The following is a 21,400-nucleotide window of genomic DNA, read 5'->3' as shown; positions in this document are numbered from 1 at the left end:
GCTTTTTGGCCCAAATATTTAATCATATTTGTACTCTTAAATCGAGGCTTCCTATTATATTGCCTTTTTTTTCCATTTTATTCTCTAAATCCATCATTATCATTTTCTCTTTTGATGTCAATCATGCTTAGCTTTAATATGATTATTACTCCCTCGGTCTCGGTCATTTGTTATCTATTCTTTTTGGCACAAAGACCAAGAAAATGAGAAAAAGTAGAAAAAAATAATACTCCCTCCCTCCCTAAAGTGGGTTCATGTTACCATTGGTGTGATATGGAGGGAGTAATAAACTAAGGGGGTGTTTGGTTGGGGGGTATGGAATGGATTGGAATGGATATCACCAATTCAAGTGTTTGGTTGACCACTTTTGGAATGGATTTAGAAACCCAAGGATTTCTCAATCCACCTCAATCCATTGGAATCCCATACTCTACTCCTCCCCCAAGTTTCTAAATCCAATCCTCCTGGATACAAAACCTAAAATTAAGAAAGAAAAAAAAAACCCAAATTGCTGTTGTTCTACTCTACGTAAGTCTTCATCTTTTACTTTCATAATATTTTTTTTTGCTTTTATAAAAAATTTGCTTGTGATTGTTCATAGGTATACATGATTCGTTGCAATAATACATGTGTCTATTGCTTTAAACAATATTTACGGGTTGTATGACGACTCGTATGACAATTGCCTTAAAAAATTGTGTTGTTGTATAAGTAATATTGAAATATGCACATGATTGAATTATTTTCGCAGGATTGAATAGTAGAGTTCATTGTCTATGACCAGTTACATTCCGTCTGTTGATTGAATTATAATCCATTACAAAATTGAACCAAACAATTGTTAAAAGGTGTGAGGTTCTAACTCCATTCCACCCTGGATTCTCATCCCAGTCCATTCCATTCCCACACTTTGAACCAAACAACCCCTAAGTTGTTCTCTCACATCACACACTCATCAGACCAAAAACAGCCGCCAACGAAACGGATTACGGAGAGTATCTCAGTTAATAACGTCTAGGGTTTCCTAGGGCTCCGTCTTGTGTTCCTAGGGATCCGTCTCATTTTTGTTGATTTCTCCTTCGATTTCGAGGCTCCTCTCACGTCCTTTTCGTGGGATTGCTTCTTCTTTTTGTTCTCTCTTTGTTTTCTTTGTTCTTTTTGCGGTTTTTGTTTCTTTGTTGTTTCGTTTTTTTTGCACAGGTGCTAATGAGCAGTCAATCAAGGGGCCAACACCGGGAAGGGAAGGAGCCCCAGGGGCTGGAGGGAGATACTTTTGTCTGGGATGACGATGGAGGAGCGGTTGAGGGTAAGAATTCGCGCATTTTGATTGGGAAATTATGGTCGTCTAGGGCAATAAATGTGAAAGCTGCTGTAACTACAATGATTAATTTGTGGAACCCTTCGAAATCGATTATGGGAAACGTAGTGGATGCGAAGGATAAGATTTTTATCTTCCGCTTTGATTCTGATCGAGACAAGGCTAGGGTTTTGGAGGGCCAACCTTGGCATTTTGACAAGTTTCTCTGGTGCTTCAATGAACCGAATCATGCCGGAAAACTGACGGATGTATCCCTGACCCATTGCCCTATTTGGGCGAGAGTCTATGATCTGCCGTTGGCGGGTCGAACAAGCCCTGCAAATGCTAAACACCTTGGGGATATGCTGGGGTCTTATGTTGATGTTGAATTTGGTCCAAATGTGGAACTAGATAGGGCTATTCGTCTCAGAATACTCCATGATGTTCGCAAACCGTTAAAAACTGGCGTGCCTATTCGTATGAAGGGAGGAAGAGTTATAAACTTTGAAGTTAAATATGAGCGACTTCCAACTTATTGTTACGGATGTGGTCTTATCGGGCATGGAGAAAAGGACTGTGACGATGGTCCATATGAGGAGGAGGAACTAAGATATGGGGAATGGTTGCGTGCGTCGCCGTGGAAGGTCGTCAAGACTGTCAAGGAGGGTCATGGGAAAGCGGCAAGGGATTTGAGGGCGAGCTTTGATGCGTCGAAACTGCAAGACTCTGAGGATGCTGTAAATAATATGATTACTAAACTTCAATCCATTGCTATAGATTTCCGCAAGAAGAAGGTGGAGACTGCTGGGGCTAGCATGGCCACGGGTGGGGAGGAGATGGTGGAAGGGAATGAGAGCTTAGTGGAGCAGGAGGAGGTAGGGAGAGAGATTGATATGGTGGGTCAGGGGAAGGGGGAGGAGGAAGGAGACAAAGGAGGGCAGGGGGGCCAGAAGGATGTGACAGGGGGCACAAGTAGGGAGTTATCGAGGAGAATTGAGGGTGGCTGTTATGGGGAAGCTGGGGAGTGTTTTGGGAGTAGGGCCAATACGGGGTTGACTCCGGAAGTTACTGGAGGAGGTGATGGGAAGGGGGGAGTGGGGCAGGGCCGAAAGTGGAAGAAGCAGGCTCGCAATGAAGGGGCAGGAGGAGAGGGTGCGGGTGACCAGAGAGTGGTTTTGAATGCGGAGGGGAAACGATACAGGGAGGATAACGAGGATGAAGAGTTGTCCAAACGATCGAAACTTATGCTAGACGGGGGCGTCTTAATACCTGAGGCGGAGGTTGACGGGGTGTCAACCCCGCCGGGGCCCAATGAATATTCTAAGTATCAATTGTCGGGGCTTGGGCAACCCCGACTCTCGAAGTGCTCTCCGTGATCTTGTGCGGAGGGAGGCCCCGGCCATGCTTTTCCTTTCTGAAACAAAATTGTGTGGTCGTGAAATGAGGAAGGTGCGTGAGAGTTTGGATGGTTTCTTTGGGATTGAGGTTGACAGTATGGGGCGTTCGGGGGGCTTGGCTTTCTTATGGAGAAAGGAGGTGGATTGTACCTTTATATCTTCGTCTGTCCATCATATTGATTTTCACGTTAGGGGGGAAGAAGGGGAGTGGAGGATCACGGGATTTTACGGTTGGCCGGCTGTGAATGACCGTCATCTTTCATGGGAATTGTTACGCTTGCTTGCTCGACAATCCACGCTGCCGTGGATATGCCTAGGGGATTTCAATGAAATTTTATTCTCCACTGAAATGAAGGGAGGGAGCAGACCTCAGAGGCAGATGAATAATTTTCGAGCTGCAGTGGATGAGTGTGGTTTGCGGGATGTGCCGTGGGAAGGGTATAATTTCTCGTATGACAATGGACAAGCTGGGGAGGCGAATCGACAGTGTATGCTTGATAGAGCGCTTTGTACGGGGTCTTGGTCAGACCTCTTTCCTTATGCTAAGCTGCTATATCGCAATCGGGAATGGTCGGATCATGCTCCTATCAAATTGGTACTCAATCATAAATTTTACGAGGAGACAAAGGCGAGACCGTTTCGCTTTGAGCAAATATGGGTGGGGTCCGAAGGGTGTGAAGATGCGGTGATAAGGGGGGTTGAAAAGGGGAGGGGAAATCTTGTGACGGTGTTACGGGAATGCACAAGGGAGCTGAAAGCTTGGAAGAATACGAGCATCAAACAAATTGGACGGAATATTGACAGGAAACGGAGGCAGCTGGAACAGCTCAATGAAGGAATTAGGGATGAGGAGAGTGTGGCAAGAAGGAGGAAATTGGTTGCGGAGATATCCGATCTGAGGAGGCAAGAGGAACAATATTGGAGACACCGGTCTAGAGCGCTTTGGCTGCGAGACGGAGATAGAAATACGAAATTCTTCCACACTAGAGCGGGGGAGCGGAAAAGGAAAAATTATATCGCGAAGCTCATTGATGATGATGGGGTTGTTCGTGTGGGGGAAGAGGAAGTTGGGAAGGTTGCTGTTAATTACTTCGAAGAGTTGTTTCGCTCGTCGAATCCGAGCAATTTTGATGATATTTTTGACGGGTTTGATCGAAGAGTGACGGGCCCTATGAACCAGATTCTACAGCGAGACTATAGTGATGAAGAGGTTGTTGATGCGCTCAATCAAATGCACCCTCTTAAGGCTCCGGGTCCAGACGGTATGAATGTACTTTTCTATCAAACTTATTGGGATACCATTGGACCGGCTGTGCTTGATTCGGTTTTGGCAATTTTACGTGGTGAACGGTCTCCGAAAGAGTTTAATAAAACTAATATTGTGCTAATTCCAAAAAAGAAAGCCCCGGATAAAATTCGGGATTTCCGGCCTATTAGTCTTTGCAACGTTGTGTATAAACTGGTTTCGAAGGTCCTAGCAAATCGGCTCAAACAGTTTTTGGGAGAGATTGTCTCGGTGAACCAAAGCGCGTTTACCCCGGGAAGAGCCATAACTGATAATATAATGATAGCTTTTGAGATGTTTCACTATATGAAGGGGTTGAGAAATACGGATGGGTTCATGGCGATTAAACTCGATATGGCTAAGGCGTATGACCGTGTGGAATGGGCTTTTTTGGAACGGGTTTTGCACTCGCTGGGATTTGACAGGAGCTGGTCCGCGAGGGTTATGGACTGTGTGAAGACCGTTTCTTTTTCTGTTCTAATTAACGGGAGCCCGTCACGCGAATTTCGTCCAGCAAGAGGCCTTAGACAAGGCGACCCGCTTTCTCCGTATTTGTTCATTTTGTGCGCTGAAGTCCTTTCATTTCAAATGCGAAAAGCGGCTGAGACTGGGTCGATACACGGCATACGAATCAGCATGAATGCACCGGCTATCTCTCATCTTCTTTTCGCTGATGACAGCCTTTTCTTTGTTAAAGCCACCGAGGATGAAGCAGATGCGGTGTCGGCTGTCTTAAGAAGGTATGAAACGGCGTCGGGACAGCTAGTTAGTCTGGAGAAGACCACCGTCTCTTTTAGTAAGGGTGTACCGAGGGGTAGGAGAGGTACCATTGCAGATAGGTTGGGTATTGTGGAGGTCGAAGAGCAACATCGCTACTTGGGACTTCCAACGGTTGTGGGTCGTTCTAAAAAGGTTCTCACGGACATTCTCCGTGATAAACTTAGTAAACGGCTGCAAGGATGGCGCGGGAAAATCTTGTCTAGGGCAGGTAAGGAGGTTCTTTTAAAGGCTGTGGCCAATTCACTCCCTACCTATGTTATGAGTGTGTTCAAAATTCCCGTCAACTTCTGCAATGAGCTTCGATCTCTGATGTCTCGGTTTTGGTGGAATCACGAGGAGGGGAAAAGGGGTATTAGTTGGGTGGCCTGGAAGAAGTTATGTCAGCCGAAAGGAGTGGGGGGCATGGGGTTTCGGGATTTCCAGCAGTTTAATCTTGCGTTGCTTGGAAAACAAGCGTGGCGACTTGTAACGGAGACGGACAATTTATGGGAACAGGTTATGAGAGCCAAATATTATCCTGATGGCGAGTTCATGGAAGCGCAGCTAGGGGCAAACCCGAGCTATACATGGAGAGGATTGATGGAAGCAAGGGGCGTGTTGGAGATGGGGATGAGGCGGAGGATTGGGGATGGGAAGCTGACGAGGGTGTGGCGTGATGCGTGGTTGCCTGAGACCCATACGGGTCGGGTTATATCGCCATGTGCAGCTGGGAACGAGAACATGAGAGTGTGCGAGCTGTTCTCCGAGCAAGGTAGCTGGAATGTGGAACGTGTTTCGAGCTTATTTTTGCCTTTTGAGTCGGAACGTATTCTTAATATCCGAGTAAGCGATCTGCGGCCCATGGATATTTGGTATTGGAGGGCGGAGAAGGACGGGATGTACTCTGTTAAATCGGCCTATCGACAACTAGCGGGAGGGGATGGTATGGAAGTGAGTGGGTCCTCGGATAGAGTTAGGGAGATGTGGCTGTGGAAGAGGCTCTGGAACGTCCCGGTGTGGCCCCGAGTGAAGCTGTTCTTTTGGCAACTGTGCAGTGAAGCGCTAGCAACAAGAGCGAATATCGCATCCCGGATTCGAGGTGATATCTCTTTTTGTTCTTTATGTAATTCTTCCTATGAAACAAGTCTTCATTTGTTTAACAATTGTGGGGTTGCGCAAAAGGTGTGGGAGGGGCTCGGGATAGGAGGTGAGGATGGAGCGAGGGAGTGCGAGATAAGAGATTGGGTGGAAGGGAGATGGAGGGAGCTCGGAGGGAGGGAACACAAGCTTTTCATGTTGGGTTGTTGGGCGATTTGGGAGCATCGAAACAAAGTTATATTCGACGCTAAGGAGGTTGACCCTTGGGTGATTATTAGACGGGTGGGAGATGTCGTAGCAGAGCTAGAAGGATCGGAACAGGAGGTGAAATGTGGAAGGAGGAGGAGGAAAGACGGGATGAGGGATGAGGAGGGAGGCGGCTGGCAACCGGCACCGTCGGGGTGTGTTAAAATTAACGTGGACGCGGGGGTGAAGGAAGGGGAAGGAGTGAGCCTGGGCATTGTGTGTCGGGATGATAGGGGGGTGGTTTTGTGGGGAGTTTCTGTCGTGCAGGATCACATTTGGGAGCCGCATGTGGCGGAAGCTGTAGCTGTGTTGGAAGGTGTCAAGGAAGCGAAGAGGCAAGGACACCGGGATATCGTGGTGGAGAGTGACTGTGCACAAGTAATTGAAGCGCTCAACAAGAAGCTCACTGGCCGTAGTTCTTTTATGCTAGTTTTAGATGACATTTTAGATGTTAGCGTGTTTTTTAATTCTGTTGTTTGGTTGTTTTCTAGTCGGGTGAACAATTCCGTAGCCCACGCTTTAGCTCATGTTTATCCTAGGATTTCTGGTAGAACGGAGTGGTCGAGTGTCTTACCACCGACTGCGAACGATGCTGTTATGTTTGATCTTTCGTTATTAAAGTAAGCCTTCGGGTTTTCCCCTCAAAAAAAAAAAAAAAAAAGTGAAAATAGATAATAAATGAGTGATACACCCAGAAATGGAAATAGATAACAATTGACCGGGACGAATGGAGTAATTATCATACTCCATATTCTATACTTTCTTGAGTGTCTATAGTCTATATCTTGTTCAATTGTGTAGTGAAATGAATTGGGGGTGAAAATTGATGGTACTCTATGCGAGAAAACTGTTTTAATCAAATCTTAAAGTGATGGCTGATGTTTAATTAATGAACTCTGGATCTTTTAATCAACTTGGCTTTGTGCTTATGTGAGAAGCTTGTTTTAGCCAAAACTTTAAGGTAATAGTTAAGTCCTCGTCAATGATCTTATACCTAAACACGAGAAATTAAGCATAAAACGAATATTGTTGATCGAATCATTCGAAAATCAATAGAGTGATTTCTACTTTATACATCATAAGCTCCTCGCTGCCAAAAAAAAACATCATAAGCTCCTCCAATAAAAAGACTTGTGTATGCAATATTGTAATACGAGTAACAAACTATCTTCACCAGTTACCCTAACAACTCCTCATCTTGATTGTCCTCGGTGATTAAACCATTTCTACGGTGATTAAACCATTTCTACGATCCCACCTTGATCGAACCTACACGCCACATCACCATGCCCTTTGAATAGCATCAACACATTCCATCCACGACCAAACACCTTTAACCACCATACATTTGTGAATGACCACTCATAACAAATACACAACCTTATGTTTCACCCCAAAACCAACTACAAAATAGCAACCTGCCCATACGAGACACAACCCATCCACTGGCGGAGCCAGGAATCGACCCCGATAGGGGTGAAAAATCTCAGGGAGTACGAATAGGTAATAGTTTAAAGGAAACTCAAAAAAATTATAAAATTTTAACTAAGAACATTAAAATTTCCAGCCACCAGTGAGAGCGAGCCCCTACTAGCTCCCTAAAGCCACCACTAAGCCCACCTCGAAGCTCAAAGCCACACTACAACTCCATCTTCTTTGAAGTCCGATGTTTTGTTTAAATTTTAGATTTCTTATGGCATAAAGAAAAACCAAACTTCAAATCATGACCATGAATTGACAATAATCTGCTTGACCATCCACACAATTAATAACACATCATCAAATTACGTCACTATTACCACAAAAATAAAATACTTCGTGTCATATAAAGTTACATGATAAAACCTAATATGTGAAATTTCCTTTCTCGCTAGCGCTTGGATAAATGGGAGAAGATAAATGTTTTTTTTGCTAATTTGTAAACTTCATGCTTTTATAGTTTTATCCAATCTAACGTAAAAAATTTCTAAAGTACACCGTATGTACAAGATTATCGTAAACCCTAACCGATGAGAATTCTATGTACAAGATTATCGTAAATTCTAACCAATGAGAATTCTTAATTTTTATTTTCCTTAGATTATGTTTCATTATATATGGAGAAATTGATAAACCCTAATATTCTCATTGGGTAAATGTACTATGACAATGAATCATGAGGTATACACAGTTGTTTTTTTTTTCTTTTTTTCTTGAAGTTATTTGAGCGTTTTTAAATTTAAAACAGATATAAATACTTCGTATTATAATGCGATTAAGTGCGCATTTTATTTGACCAACAATTTTACATTGTTTGCCTAAATTGATTTCTTAACAATCCCATAATGAAGAACTTTGGACTACAAAATTATGAAAGTTGACCCTAACTTATTACACACACAAAAGAAATAATAATTGAGTTGACTGGTCCTAAGAAACCTCATACTGTATCACACAAGTAGGTGTGAAATAACAAAACAAAGAACAAACAACGGTTACAAAATCAAAATCAATAACAACAAAATACGTCATATTAATTACTAAAAAAAACCAATTAATGTCAGGAATTTTACTCGGTGACACACTGCAAACAAAAAAAGTTGAAACAATTAATTACTCCCAACATTTCTGTGTATTTTCATGGCTTCTTCTTCAATGCACTGAAAGCGAGTGTTTTTGCTTACTCATTTCCACCATTTTTCTGACTCTTTAATCTCCCAATCATACTATATATTCTTATTTCCTTGTTTATTGTGCCACCGACGTTTTAACCCGTTTTCATCCAATCACAACCGTTCATTTATTTCATCAATTAACCACAAACATTCCTCAACCACAGGTTACATTCATTGGAAGAGATCTTTACTTCAATTAATCATATCTCTGGTCCTTTCTGGGTTTTTTAGGTATGTTTAATTATTAATGGGTTTTTCTGGGTTTTTGATTTTTGTATGTATTTGATTATATTTATGGGTTTTTATTTTTAGCTTGTTAAGTGGAAATTTACGAATTTTTGACTGTTGCAAGAATGTTTTCTGGGTTTTTTTCTCTTGGTTTTGATTTTTACTGTTGTTGTGGAGCTTTTTGGGCGTTACAGCATCTGGTTCTTATGTAATAAATTATCGGAGTTTTGGGTCATTCGGAAATAGCCTCTCTCTTGTTAATTGTTGATTATTACTTCTTGTAGTTTATTAATAATCCAAAATTACCGTAATACTCCGTAACATATATGAATTTGATCAGATGCTCCTGATATTTTGGGTCATTTGGAAATAGCCTCTCTTTTGTCAACACAAGGGTATGGTTGCCTACATCTGACACCCTTACCTCACAATTTGCGGTAGCCCGAGACACCGGGGTAATGTTGTTGTTGTTGTTGTTGTTGTTGTTGTTGTTGTTGTGGTTGTGATTGCTGTGTGATCAGATAATCGTGAGTCGTAATATGTTATGGGCAGTTTTGATTTAGTATCAGAACATCCTACATTCTTCATCATGGTATTTCACTACAGTTTAGTGATGAACTTAGGCTGGTGTTTGATGACACCGAGGTAATGTTGTTGTTGTTGTGGTTGCTGTGTGATCGGATAATCGTGAGTCGTGAAATATTTGTGGCTGTTTTGATTTTGTATCAGAACATCCTACATTCTTCATCATTGTATTTCACTACAGTTTAATGATCAAGATAGGTTGATGTTCGATTTTTTTGAGGGAAATATCTGTGATTTTGTTTTGTTGGTACATGTTTTGATGATGATGTAATTTGGTGTAGAGTTTACAGAAGGGCGATAAGGGAAATATAATGGCCGAAGTAAAGAGAAGAAACGGGATACCTTCAATGCCTATGAAGAACCCACCTAGCTTCAACCACTCCTCTACTTCATATAAGCATATATATGACGACGTTTTTGCCTCGCCACTTCAAAGTAGGCAGCAATCCACAGCTTTTATTGATGATGACTATGCTGAAATGTTTGGCTCCACAAGATCAAACAATGGCACTTGGAGCATCTCTTATTCGTCAATTCCCGTGCTTGATCTCCCACCGCCAACAGAGATGAGAGTTCGTGGTGTGTCCGGAGTGACTACTGTTTCTGGTGATAGAGGAGAAGGGAATCTTGATTATAGTGGGGTTTTTGGTGGGTTTGAAGATGGGAATTTCGGTTTACCGAATGGTGAGGAATTGTTTGATCATTTGAAGAAGAAAACTAAGACATCATCAAATGTTGAACCAAGGTATGCAGCGTGCTCTCTCTTTTGTGGTGAATAACCAATTACTTTATTTACCCGTCGTTCAGTTACAAGGCTAATGGGTTGGTCTCACATCAGTCACATGTAAGACAATCTCATGAGTTTTTTGCGTTTTTTAGTAATGATGAAACGGTTGCATTAACATTTACATTTTCAGGGTAACTCAAATGCTTATCTTGTGATGGATAGAAGTTCTTTTTACGGTTTTTCTTTGGTAGTGCCAGACTGCCAGTATTAACTTGCTATAGAATATATTTGTTTTTGTGGAAGTTGCCTGGATAGTTGTAGGAGGATTAGTATAGGGCCCTTGTGTACTATCTTTTCAATAATATAATCGTCGTATCGGAATAGAAAATTAGAGATAAGTGCCTAGTGATAGAAGGAGGTAAGTTTGATGATGTACTTGCTAACTTCAAGCCATTGAGAGTTTTAAGTCTCACTCTGATATGTGGGATTTTCTAGAACATTGTCAGAGTTAAATTCGGTAATGACAAAAGAGTTAGTCATGTCTTCTGGGTTTGACGTAAGCCATGCTCCCCCATGTGTCTCCCTGATGGCAAAGGTGTATGGAATGGAGAGATATCTCTTCAATTAGAAGATACATCCTCAAAGAAAGGTGTTTCGGCTGTAATTGTTAGTCTGTTACAATTTGTTCGCTTTCCAAGGTCTAAGGTCGACCCGTGTGTAACTTCAACTTGTAGTGGGCTGTCATAGACTTTAACCCTATGAATTTCTGATGGCTAACTATGATTGTTGATTTGTTGTACTAATATAGGGGTAAAGTGCAAACAGTGGAAGCCACTAGACCAGAGATGTTTAGACAATCTGAAACCCAACCAATAGATAACTTGCAAGATTTTAAGCGGAATAAAAAAGAGGATGTGATGAAGAAGTCTGGTGAGATAAAAAGAGCTGCTCGTGCTCGTGATTTTCCTGGAACTACTAACAAAGTAGAAGAAGCGGTTCCTGCTCAGACTACTGTGCCTGAAAAAATACCTGTGATAAAAGATGATGACACACAGCTAGGCAAGGATGTTAATCTTGCAGTGAAACAGGGAAAGCATGATAGACATATTAGCATGGATCTTGGTGCTGATGTAAAGAAGAATGATTCCGTTTTTCATAAAGAATCAGGGTTAAGTGCATCAAATCCAACGGATAATGCTCATGACACCTCGCAATCCGCTATAGGATCAACAAATACATTCTCTCAGCCATCTGGTGGTATGAAGCGTTTTGATCATTTAATATTTTTTTTTTTGAACTTTCTTATTTTTTTAACAAACAAATGATGATTCATGTTAGCTTACTCAAACTCAGTTTGGATTACAGCTCTCTTATTGTTATTGTTGAACAAATACGTTATACATCTCAACACATTTGTAAATCTGCTTCAGGACCCTCAAATTCAGTCTCTGAAACATCTGACGGTACAAAGCATTTTGATCATATGAAAAACGAAATGCACAATACTGGGACTAGTGAGCCAATATGTGCAGCTGAAGTCCAAGCAATTCCTGAATCTACATCGACATCTACATTACATGAAACTGAACCTACTCAGTTGTCCGGTGAAACATCCGTTATTGAAGATAATATAGAAACCAAAATGAATGTTAATATGTCAGAAAAGCAGGGAAAGCATTCAATAAGCACTTGCTCAGAACCCAAAGCGAGCCTAAATAACGGTGAGCCATTTTCACTTGATACATCTCAAGATACACCTCAAGTTACTATGGAAGCAGGGCCGTCTAAGCAAGCCAATGATGACATCAACATTAGTTTTGACGTAAGAAGGAAAGGGAGACATTCCAGGATAACAAGCTTAGATCTTGGAGATCGTAAACATTCACGTGAACAAGATGGGCAATCTCAGAGAAAGCCTCGTTTTGGTGGGTCATATTCATTTGATGCCTCAAATGATTCACATGCTGCACGTGTTAAAGTACAGCCCTCAATGATGGCTCCTTCCTCAAGTGTTCCTCAGTTTTTTCCTGTTGAGAGCCGTTATAAAATATCAGAAAACTCCACCTGGAGAAATTTTCGATCTGATGTGTACAGAGATGGTTCAGTCTCACCTCCATCTTTGGACGAGCAGTTAGATATGAATTCAGCTGCTGCCATGTCTGCAGTTGCCTTGCAGAGAGCGATAGAGGAGGCTTCAATGATATTTCAGATGGCAAAAGAATATCTAGAGCGAGAGAGTCAAGGATCTAGCAAGGTGAGATTTAAAGATACCCTCAAGGTCAAAGTAGCAAAGGATGAACAGTTTGCAGATGAGATGGACGAGTTCCAACACATATGACGTATGAAAGTTGCCCTCCAATAGACACTGTCAAACCAAAGCTTTCGTTTGTCAAGGATACCCTGAAGGTGAAAGTATCAAAGGATAATCAACTCGAAGATGAGATGAACAGATCCCAACAAACCATGATACACGAAATTTGCCCACCTAGAGAGTGTGAAAAGGAAAGACTTTTGGTTTCAGAAAGGCCGAGTGTTATGGAAAAAGGTCGATCATCCCAAGTAGAAGATCTGAAGAAGTTTTCCAATGATGTGCCAACTGTTCAAGATCAAAATAACAAGGCTGAGAGACATGAGGAAGATACTATCATACACGATAATAGCCTACCGGTAGGCAGTGGAAAGGAACGACTCTCACTTTCAGAAAGCACTAGTGTGTTGGAAAATGGTCTACCCTCCCAAATTTTGGAAGACCCAAAGAAGCTTGTCAAGGATGATCATCAAGATGGAAAGAAGTTTGTCCAGGATGAGGGATGTATGGAAGGAAGGAATCTCGATATGTCCAAATATACCGATGAAAGGGATAGGCAAGAAGGTGGGGCCGGGGGAGAGTGGGAAGCAGCAAAGCACTTCAATCAACTTTTTTGTGGAGTTAAGAATAAAATAGCTAGCTTTATGGCTTGGCAAACTGACACTGAAAAGAAAGAGGATTTAATGGACACAGATGCATGTAGAAGATCTCAGCTGCAATCTGAAGGTGGACCTGATTTGGTAGATATAGAGCATGCTGAGATGAAAACAAAGTTAACTAATCAAGTTCATGCTGGCTGTCCTGGGGAACATGTGGAAATGGAAATAGGATTTCTCTCAGAGATTGTTGACCCTTGTGAAGATGAATCAGTCTGGAGTAATACTGCAGGACCAGAAAAGGCTGAAAGCAGTGTGAGTTTGAACCCAGTTGTTGCATCGTCTTCCCCGGAAAGTTTAATTTTCTTTCCTTTTAGGAACGAGGAAATACATGATCTTATGGATACTAACGTAGAACAGAACATAGGATCTGAAGAAAGCTCGGGGATTGAGTTTATGAATGTACGAGAGGAAGTGCTGAGTGAGATGAAGTATGAGCAGTTGCAGGACAAGTGTGAAGAGAATAATCATAAAGCGTTAGATGACGCTTGTATTACTCAAAATCGTGAAGTATTAGATGATGATTTTATGAATCAGAATCCTGAAGCATTAGATGATTCTTGTACTACTCAAAATCACGAAGCATTAGATGATTCTAACATTGAAGAAATTAATAAAATAGTGGAGGAGCCTTGTCTTCTGGCTGGAAAGGAAAGAAATGAATCCACAGAAGAGGACCCAAAGAGAAGCCTAAATGAGGAAAGTGGAGATGATCCTATGCATGATTCTCATTACTCGGAAAGTACTACAGAAAGAATTGATGAAAATGGTAACTGTGGAGAGGACCCAAAGAGAAACCTAGATGAGGAATGCAGAGAGGATCCTCTGCACGATTCTCATTTCCCTGAAATTACTACAGAAAGTACTGATGAAGAGTATGATGAGACAAAGGAAAGTGAAAAAGGGCAGCATGATGCACAGATTCTGGAAGAGACTGATCTAGAGGGAGATTTAAGGACGGGCATACAAGCCACTGAGGAAACACACGAATGCCAAGAAATTGCGAGGGATCAGAGTCAAACTAGTCATATTGAAGAAGCTGCTGGCCAAATGCATGGATGTAATGAATTTATGACAGATGACACCCTAGATGATCGTAGTGAGGAACTTGAAGTGACTGAGAAAGAAAGTTTCAGTAGTGAAGATGCTTGTATGAAAAGTGAATCTAGTTGCATTGAGGTGATTACGGAGGAAATTACTGAGGAAGCGAGTTTTGTAACAGAAGTTGTAGATGAACTAACAGAGACTAAAAATGAGCCAATTGAGGATACGGCCGAGCAAGTAGCTTGCTTTGGAACAGTTGACGATGACTCCCAAAAGGCAGAAGATGTATGTTTAAGTGAATCTGAAGGGCCCTTCACAAACGATCACGGGAGTGGCAGGGTCGAGGAAGTGGTGTCTTCTGATGATAAGCATGACAGTACTATGGAGATACTGAAATCTGCTTCAGAGGCCAAATTGAAAAAGGAAGAGACGGTGGAATTTTATGATAGCTTTGTGGAATTGGATGGGATTACCGAGGATGAGGATGATGAGGATGACGATGATGAGACCCTTCAAGTTGAAAATCTGCATAGCAGTCAAAGTGATGTGTATCCAGGGAAAGGCGAAATTGATGCGAACGTCATGGAAACTGAATCTCGGGACATTTTGGAAAATCAAACCGAGCATGTGCAGGATTCTGAAGAGAGCTTGGACATGGGGGTGACTAATACTATTAGTGGCCAGGAAGTGGAGAAGTGTGGAGTTGATGCTGTCCAGAAAAGAAGAAGATGGTTTGATAATGGAGTCAAAGTTGGACTTGCAGAGCGACCTAGTATTCTTGAAGGGGATATAACGGAAGTAGAGACAGATCAAGAGGCCTTGGATGAATCTATCCTCGCTGGAAGTGTAGAAATCCACAGTGATGAGCTAGGTAGTGGCAGACAAGGGGTCAACCAGGAGAGTGTTAGTGTCAACTCTGAGTCAACTCCTAAAAGAAGAAGATGGTCTGTGAAGATAGGAGAAGAGGGATTACCTGTGCCACCACCTCTTTTCCAAGGTATCAATGTGGAGGAGCCACAAAACATTGTGAATGAAACGTTGCCGCATAGCAAATCTGAAAGTAGTCTTGGCAAATTAAATGCTAAATCTGGAGAAACTCTAAATGCAACAGAGGCTGATGTTTCTGTTAATTGGCAGAAAGACAAAAGTAGTGTTGAAGTGGCCCCCAGAAGGAAAAGATGGTTTGCAAGTGACGATAACGTAGGACCCATCTCACAACCAAGAAGTAGCGACGATGCTATAGATCAGGACTTTGAAGTAATGGGGGACAGAGAAAATCAAAAATGTGAGAATAGTTCCATCGCAGAGGAGACAGAAGTTGAATCTTGTAAAATGGAAGAGGTGAATGACAGGCATGTTGATGAGATGAATAGAAAAGAAAAAGAGAGAATGGTTGTTGAAAGGGCAATTAGGGAAGCTCGAGAAAGGGCATTTGCGGAAGCGCGGGACAGGGCAAGGAGAGATACATCTGAGAGACCAAATGTGGAGGTACGTCAGAAAGTAGGTGCTGGAGCTCAGGAAAGGGTTGGGAAGGTTCCTGCTGAGGCCCGTGGGCCCTCTGATAAGGCATCCATGGATGCGAAACTTAGAGCTGAGCGAGCTGCTGTCGAACGAGCAACCTCGGAGGCTAGGGAGCGTGCTTTGCAGAAGGCATTGTCGGAAAAAGGATCTCATAGGTCAAGAGAACAGAAGAATACATCATCGGTAAGCATTCTCCATACGTCTTAAATTCATTCTGTTTAGCCTAAGGCCGTACAATAACAATAGCGCTCAAGGGCTTCCGCAATTGGCGGGTTTTCCGAATTAGGCAGGGTAAGGGGGTAGGACGTACTCAGACTTGGTCTGTGTTAAGAGGGAATGATCTAGATGATCCATAGAGTTTCTTGCTTCGATAATTGCATCGAGGGACTAGTACTTCATCCCGAGTAGCCTCTGGCCGACTGGCCTTGAAAATTTGGTAAACTGATATATTAAACCTGTCACAGGATCCAAACTTTCAGAGCTCAAGTTCATTTTCAAGAGCGGATTTGTCAAATAAGGGTGGTAAGTATTCTGTTATGGTAGCTTTCTGTTATGCCCAAATTGTGGTGTGTCATGCTTTTTGAAATTTGTACCTTTATTTCATGGGGCCGTCCATACTACAGAAAAATATGACGGGTTCGATAGCGAATCAGCTCAAAGGCGTAAAACTCGAACGGAAAGGCAGAGTCGAACTACGGAACAAGCAGTATGTTTTTTTTTGCTCGTATTCTAATTTTACTTATTACATAGCTGCTCTGATGTATGTTACAATAATAAATCTTTTCTTCTATCAGGCTACTGCTCTTGAAGAGAAGAACCGGCGTGATCTTCTAGTTCAGAAAGAGCAAGCTGCCAAAAATGTAAGTTACATCTTGGGTTGGGCGATTTTCAGCTCCGGGTATTGTTAGGCAAACTTCCTTTTTGTGATTATATTAGTAGGCATAGTTAATTGAAGAGGTCTTAGCCTAGTGTTTAAGATGGAGGTATCCTGACACAGGTTCGAATCTCCCTCCCCCATATATTGTGCTGGCCTTGCACTTCATTTGACACCAAAAAAACCAAAGTGGGCTAAAGCAGTAGTTTAGCTGATTGCCTTATAAAAAAACGTTAGAACCCTTTATCATGTATAAACTTTCTTGCTTCATTTTTGGATGCATATGAATAAATTTCCCATTTGGAATTTTTCCTTTTATCCATGTGTAGTCATTATGACTTGCGACTCCTTCCTCATCTTTCATCAACTTGTATTTTCATCCATATCTTGCCATGTTCTTTTATATATGTGCAAAATAAACCATGAAGTTTATCCATAGACGGGGAGAATAACTTATAACTGCAATACCGCTCTTTTCTATGCTGAGACACGAATATTCTGCATCTTATGCTGTCGGAGGCAAGAGCCCTCCCTTGTACAGGCACCGAGATTCTTTGTAAAGTGCATTAATTGAGGACTTGGCTACTTTTGTTTATTTCAATTCTATAATATATAACCATGAGCCATTTCAATTGCAGATGATGGCAGATTCTCTTGATGCGGAGTTGAAGAGATGGTCTGCTGGAAAGGAAGGAAATTTGCGGTTGCTGCTTTCGACGCTTCAATATGTGCGTAAATTCTTACAGTTTGTTCTTCAACTGTGTCTTCTATGTAGATTTTCAACCTGTATGTCACAAATTATTTTATGTGTACCTTATTTGGGTTATCAATATATTTGGTCAATTAAAATTCTGGAATCTGGATGGCTGGTTACACGGTTCACTATAAAAGGGTGGTTAAGGGCACAATATTTGGTCCGAATAAAACGGGCAGCCTTTGATGTTCCTGGCCTACCTGGAAAAAAATTTCATGTTGGCCTGACGCCCCGGCCAACCAGAAAATGATTGCCTCTAGTTTAGTTAGGCATTGAGTATGCTGATTTGCTGACAGTAGAGACTAGTGATTAGGAGGCAGTGGTTACCTACTCTCAATAGAAGCAAACATGTCGTGGCTCCTACTTTGGCCTTAACGTCAGGTGGATTTCCTAGATTTTAAGTTCTTAATGTTCTCTAACTCTCTTTGATGGTACTCATGGGAGTATCTATTTTCCCTTTTTTCCATCTGTTTCCTTTGGATAGCTGTAAGAATTTCTTCACTAGTTTATGAATTTTATAGGTCACATCTCAGAAGTGTGTGAATGAAATTTGCTTGACTTGCAGATTCTGGGTCCTGAAAGTGGGTGGCAGGCAGTCTCGCTCACTGATTTGATGGCAGCGACTGCTGTTAGAAAAGCGTATAAGAAAGCCACTCTATGTGTTCATCCTGACAAGTTGCAACAAAGAGGCGCAACCATCCAGCAGAAGTATATATGTGAAAGGGTTTTTGATCTTCTGAAGGTTCGTCATGATTGTTTTATGACTTTATCTGCTTTGTTCAGCAACATTTTTAATATCATCGTAAAAGAGACTGGTAAATTTGTCCCATTCATCTCTTTGCTTCATTCTAGGCCATCTCTATAAGCACAAATTTTTGGCAATAACGGATGCTGAGTATCAATTATGACTCTTCAGTAATCGTGATGTTGGACTATAATGGAATGAAAAAGGAAACCGCTCACTAACTTGGTTTCGCTTCTTTTATTATGTAGTAGTTATTCAATGTAATTCTCGACACGATTTTCATTATCATTCATCTAGAAACAGTTTCTCTATTCCGTAACGCAGGAGTAAAGTTGCGTACATCTAATCCCCTCCTTACCCTCGCTATTTGCAGTAGCCCTTGAGGCACTGAGGTTATGTTGTTGACTTCTTGTTGCTCTTGAACTATCATACCATGTTAGCTAAAGATTGTTATGATACTTGCAGGATGCCTGGAGTAAGCTCAATCCCAATGAGCGTTAATAATAAAGCCTGGCTAAAATTTGGTCTCCATTACCGACTTGGGTCAGAAGGGAATAAGTTCACATTTGTTCCTTGACAGCGGTGACTTATTTTCATACACCGTGAGAAGTATTCAGAGATTAATTCTAAATTAAGCAATGCTCCAACTCTCTGGTTTCGGGTTTCTATATTTGCCAAGGGATGAAGATGTTGTAAGGGGGGAAACAAAACCAGGAAGGATAAGGTTGGAGTGTATATAGTCCTTCAAGTTTCTCAAGCACGCCTCGCTCCTCAAGACTTTGTTACCATCCCTCCTCATCTTAAATCAGCATTGTCATGCTATTGGATTTATGCATGTAGCCTGCGTGTAGGATCTCAAATGTTGGTGATGGTGAGCTTTTTGTTTCCACATGTCATCTTCTATACCAGCTTTTTTTTCTTCTTTTTCTCTTGAAGTACCTTTTTTTTTCTAATTTGAACCAGTCGTTTGTATTGAAGATCGGTGAGATCGACATTGGAAGATGAACCTGCCTCTACGACCTGCATGTACACCACTATGAAGATGTATCTTTTCGTCAAACGTGTCTGCCTCAACCTTCGGGTACGTTGATTTTCCTTCCTGAACTTTCTTTTTCTTTTAAGAACTCCTGGGATGAGAATCTACAGCCTGGTCACTTTATTATAGAATTTCGGATAATTTTAGGGTTCAGCAGGATGCGTCACTCGCACTTGTTTCATACTTTCCATGAGATTTGTTTTTGTTTTCTAGGTTCTTTAATCTTGATTCTTGGTTATCAGTGTGTTCAATGCTATGAAAATCCAAATCGTCTCTTAATGAAATCATGCAACATAAACTAATTATTCTCTCCTTTTTGCACATCGGATTTTCCCCAGCACTTAATTGAGTTCTTTATTTGTTTTGAAGAAACCGTATGCTGAGCTTCAACTTTCTCTGTTTTCTTGGATTTTGCAATTGTATTTTCCTGGAAAGAGAATCTCTTGTGTCTAATGTCAATTATCATTTTGTTCACCTTGGCCTATCAGAATAGAAACATAACGCTAAGTCGCTAATTCATTGAATTGATCCTGCCATTGATTTTTCACAGTTTTATGTATATGTCTGCTCTCTTAGTGAGGAAAACTATTGTGTAACAACTCATCATATGAGTATCGAAACCCCTCCGAATCATCTTGAATCATTTTGACATGGGCTAATGAGCGTAATATAAAAACAACGCTAATCTCGTTGATTTGAGTCTGGCGTTAAATTTTCACAGTTTTTTTTATAGATGTCAGCTAGCTTAGTGAGAAAAACCATTGTGTAGTTTCTCATGTTATGAGTTTGAAACTCGTCTGTCCGAATAATCTTGACATGGGCTAAACAGCATAATCTAGCATGTCGTCTTCTTTTTTTCTTTTGGTTTTTAAGCGCGTTGTTTGAGTTTTGATCTTGCAATCTTTACTTAACAGAGTATCATCAGTACTTCATGCTTGGTGGATGATATTGATGTGATCGAATTGTTGGTTATGTAGCTTCAGTTGAAGATCGAGTAATGATCCAACCACAGATGGTCTCAGGCTAAACAACTGTGGAGCATGGAGCGTTGGTTTATTCTTTGACATGCGCATCATCATTATAACACTGGTCTTATTTTATATAACATGGTTCTCACATTTTTTATGTTTCTATAATAGTCATTTTTCGGGGAAATTGTTTCCAATACCAAACTAGTCTTGTAAATCTATACGTTGATAAAAATACTTTTCGTAAGACTTGTGTATGTATATGCAACTCTGCTAAAAGTCGAAGTTTCACCCTCTACCAGCTACCACACAGTAGCGAAAAAAAGGAAAGTAAATTATAGCTGGGGAAACCAGAGAGAGAACACTCCATAATTGGTTATCTTGTACTCCGTAGGTATGTGGAACTCCTTTCCGACCACCCATAAACTCCAATTTCTTCCACGACCTGTCTTAATTGTGGTCGTGAACAGGTGGATGAGGTGAATTGGAGGAGAAAAAGGATTGTACATCACATGTACTGCATCATAGTTAATGACTTTTTGAGTTTTTGTGTATTTTTTTCGAGTACTATAGAGTATAAATTACATTTTAGTTTTATGATGTCATAAATCAACATTTTAGTTTTTGTGTATTTTTTTCGAGTACTATAAAGTTTATAAAAACATTATATAATTTTTTTGAGTTATTATGTAGGGAGAGGACGCGGTGGGTAGGGGCAAAGGTGTGGTGAATAAGGCTGGCAAAATGGGCCTCTCAACCCTTCGTTTTCTTCTATGTCGGCGCCAATAGGGAGAGTAGGGGAGCAGGCCAGGGTTGCCGGCGTGTTACGGTGGTGGGAGGCTAGGTGAGTAAGGTGGGGCCGCTTGGTGGCCAAAGGAATATGGTGGTAAGGGTGGTTGCAAGTTTGTGATGGGTGTACTGTCTGATTCATTTTTTTTTCTCCATATAGTACAATGAGAGAAGAGAGAGGTTGGAAAATGAGAAGGGTAAAATGGTTAAAGGCGTACTTTAAGGGCTTGCTTGGATTGAGGGTAAAAGGAGGGGAATGAATATGGGAGTAATAATTAAGGTGCATTTTCCATGTTTGGCATGAGAGTAATTATTCACCTCCTGAATCTATTACCCTCATGGAAGGGTAATACATTATCAACCCTCCCCTCTGAGTAATGATTAAGGGAATAAAACATACTCTAAGTAATTATTACCCTTATGCCAAAT

At 41.3% G+C, this 21,400-nt stretch overlaps 1 protein-coding gene across 2 annotated transcripts; it reads left to right on the top strand.

The window, feature by feature from the left end:
* Positions 1-8,560: 8,560 nt before the first annotated feature.
* Positions 8,561-20,429, top strand: LOC141611550 (uncharacterized). 2 transcript variants are annotated; one of them, XM_074430123.1, is made up of 12 exons: positions 8,561-8,967; positions 9,831-10,294; positions 11,085-11,533; positions 11,707-15,988; positions 16,270-16,327; positions 16,429-16,511; positions 16,600-16,665; positions 17,318-17,407; positions 17,999-18,175; positions 18,644-19,049; positions 19,157-19,259; positions 20,192-20,429. In XM_074430123.1, the coding sequence occupies exons 4-10, from the start codon at positions 12,611-12,613 to the stop codon at positions 18,677-18,679; spliced, it is 3,888 nt and encodes a 1,295-aa protein (XP_074286224.1). In that variant the 5' UTR covers positions 8,561-8,967; positions 9,831-10,294; positions 11,085-11,533; positions 11,707-12,610; the 3' UTR covers positions 18,680-19,049; positions 19,157-19,259; positions 20,192-20,429. The 2 variants fall into 2 exon arrangements, with proteins under 2 accessions (XP_074286224.1, XP_074286232.1); XM_074430131.1 differs by having other exon boundaries at positions 8,576-8,967; positions 20,129-20,429.
* Positions 20,430-21,400: the final 971 nt, after the last annotated feature.

Source organism: Silene latifolia, chromosome 1, assembly GCF_048544455.1.
Source record: "Silene latifolia isolate original U9 population chromosome 1, ASM4854445v1, whole genome shotgun sequence".
Taxonomy (NCBI): Eukaryota; Viridiplantae; Streptophyta; class Magnoliopsida; order Caryophyllales; family Caryophyllaceae; genus Silene; species Silene latifolia.
This window is presented reverse-complemented; position numbering and strand designations above follow the sequence as displayed.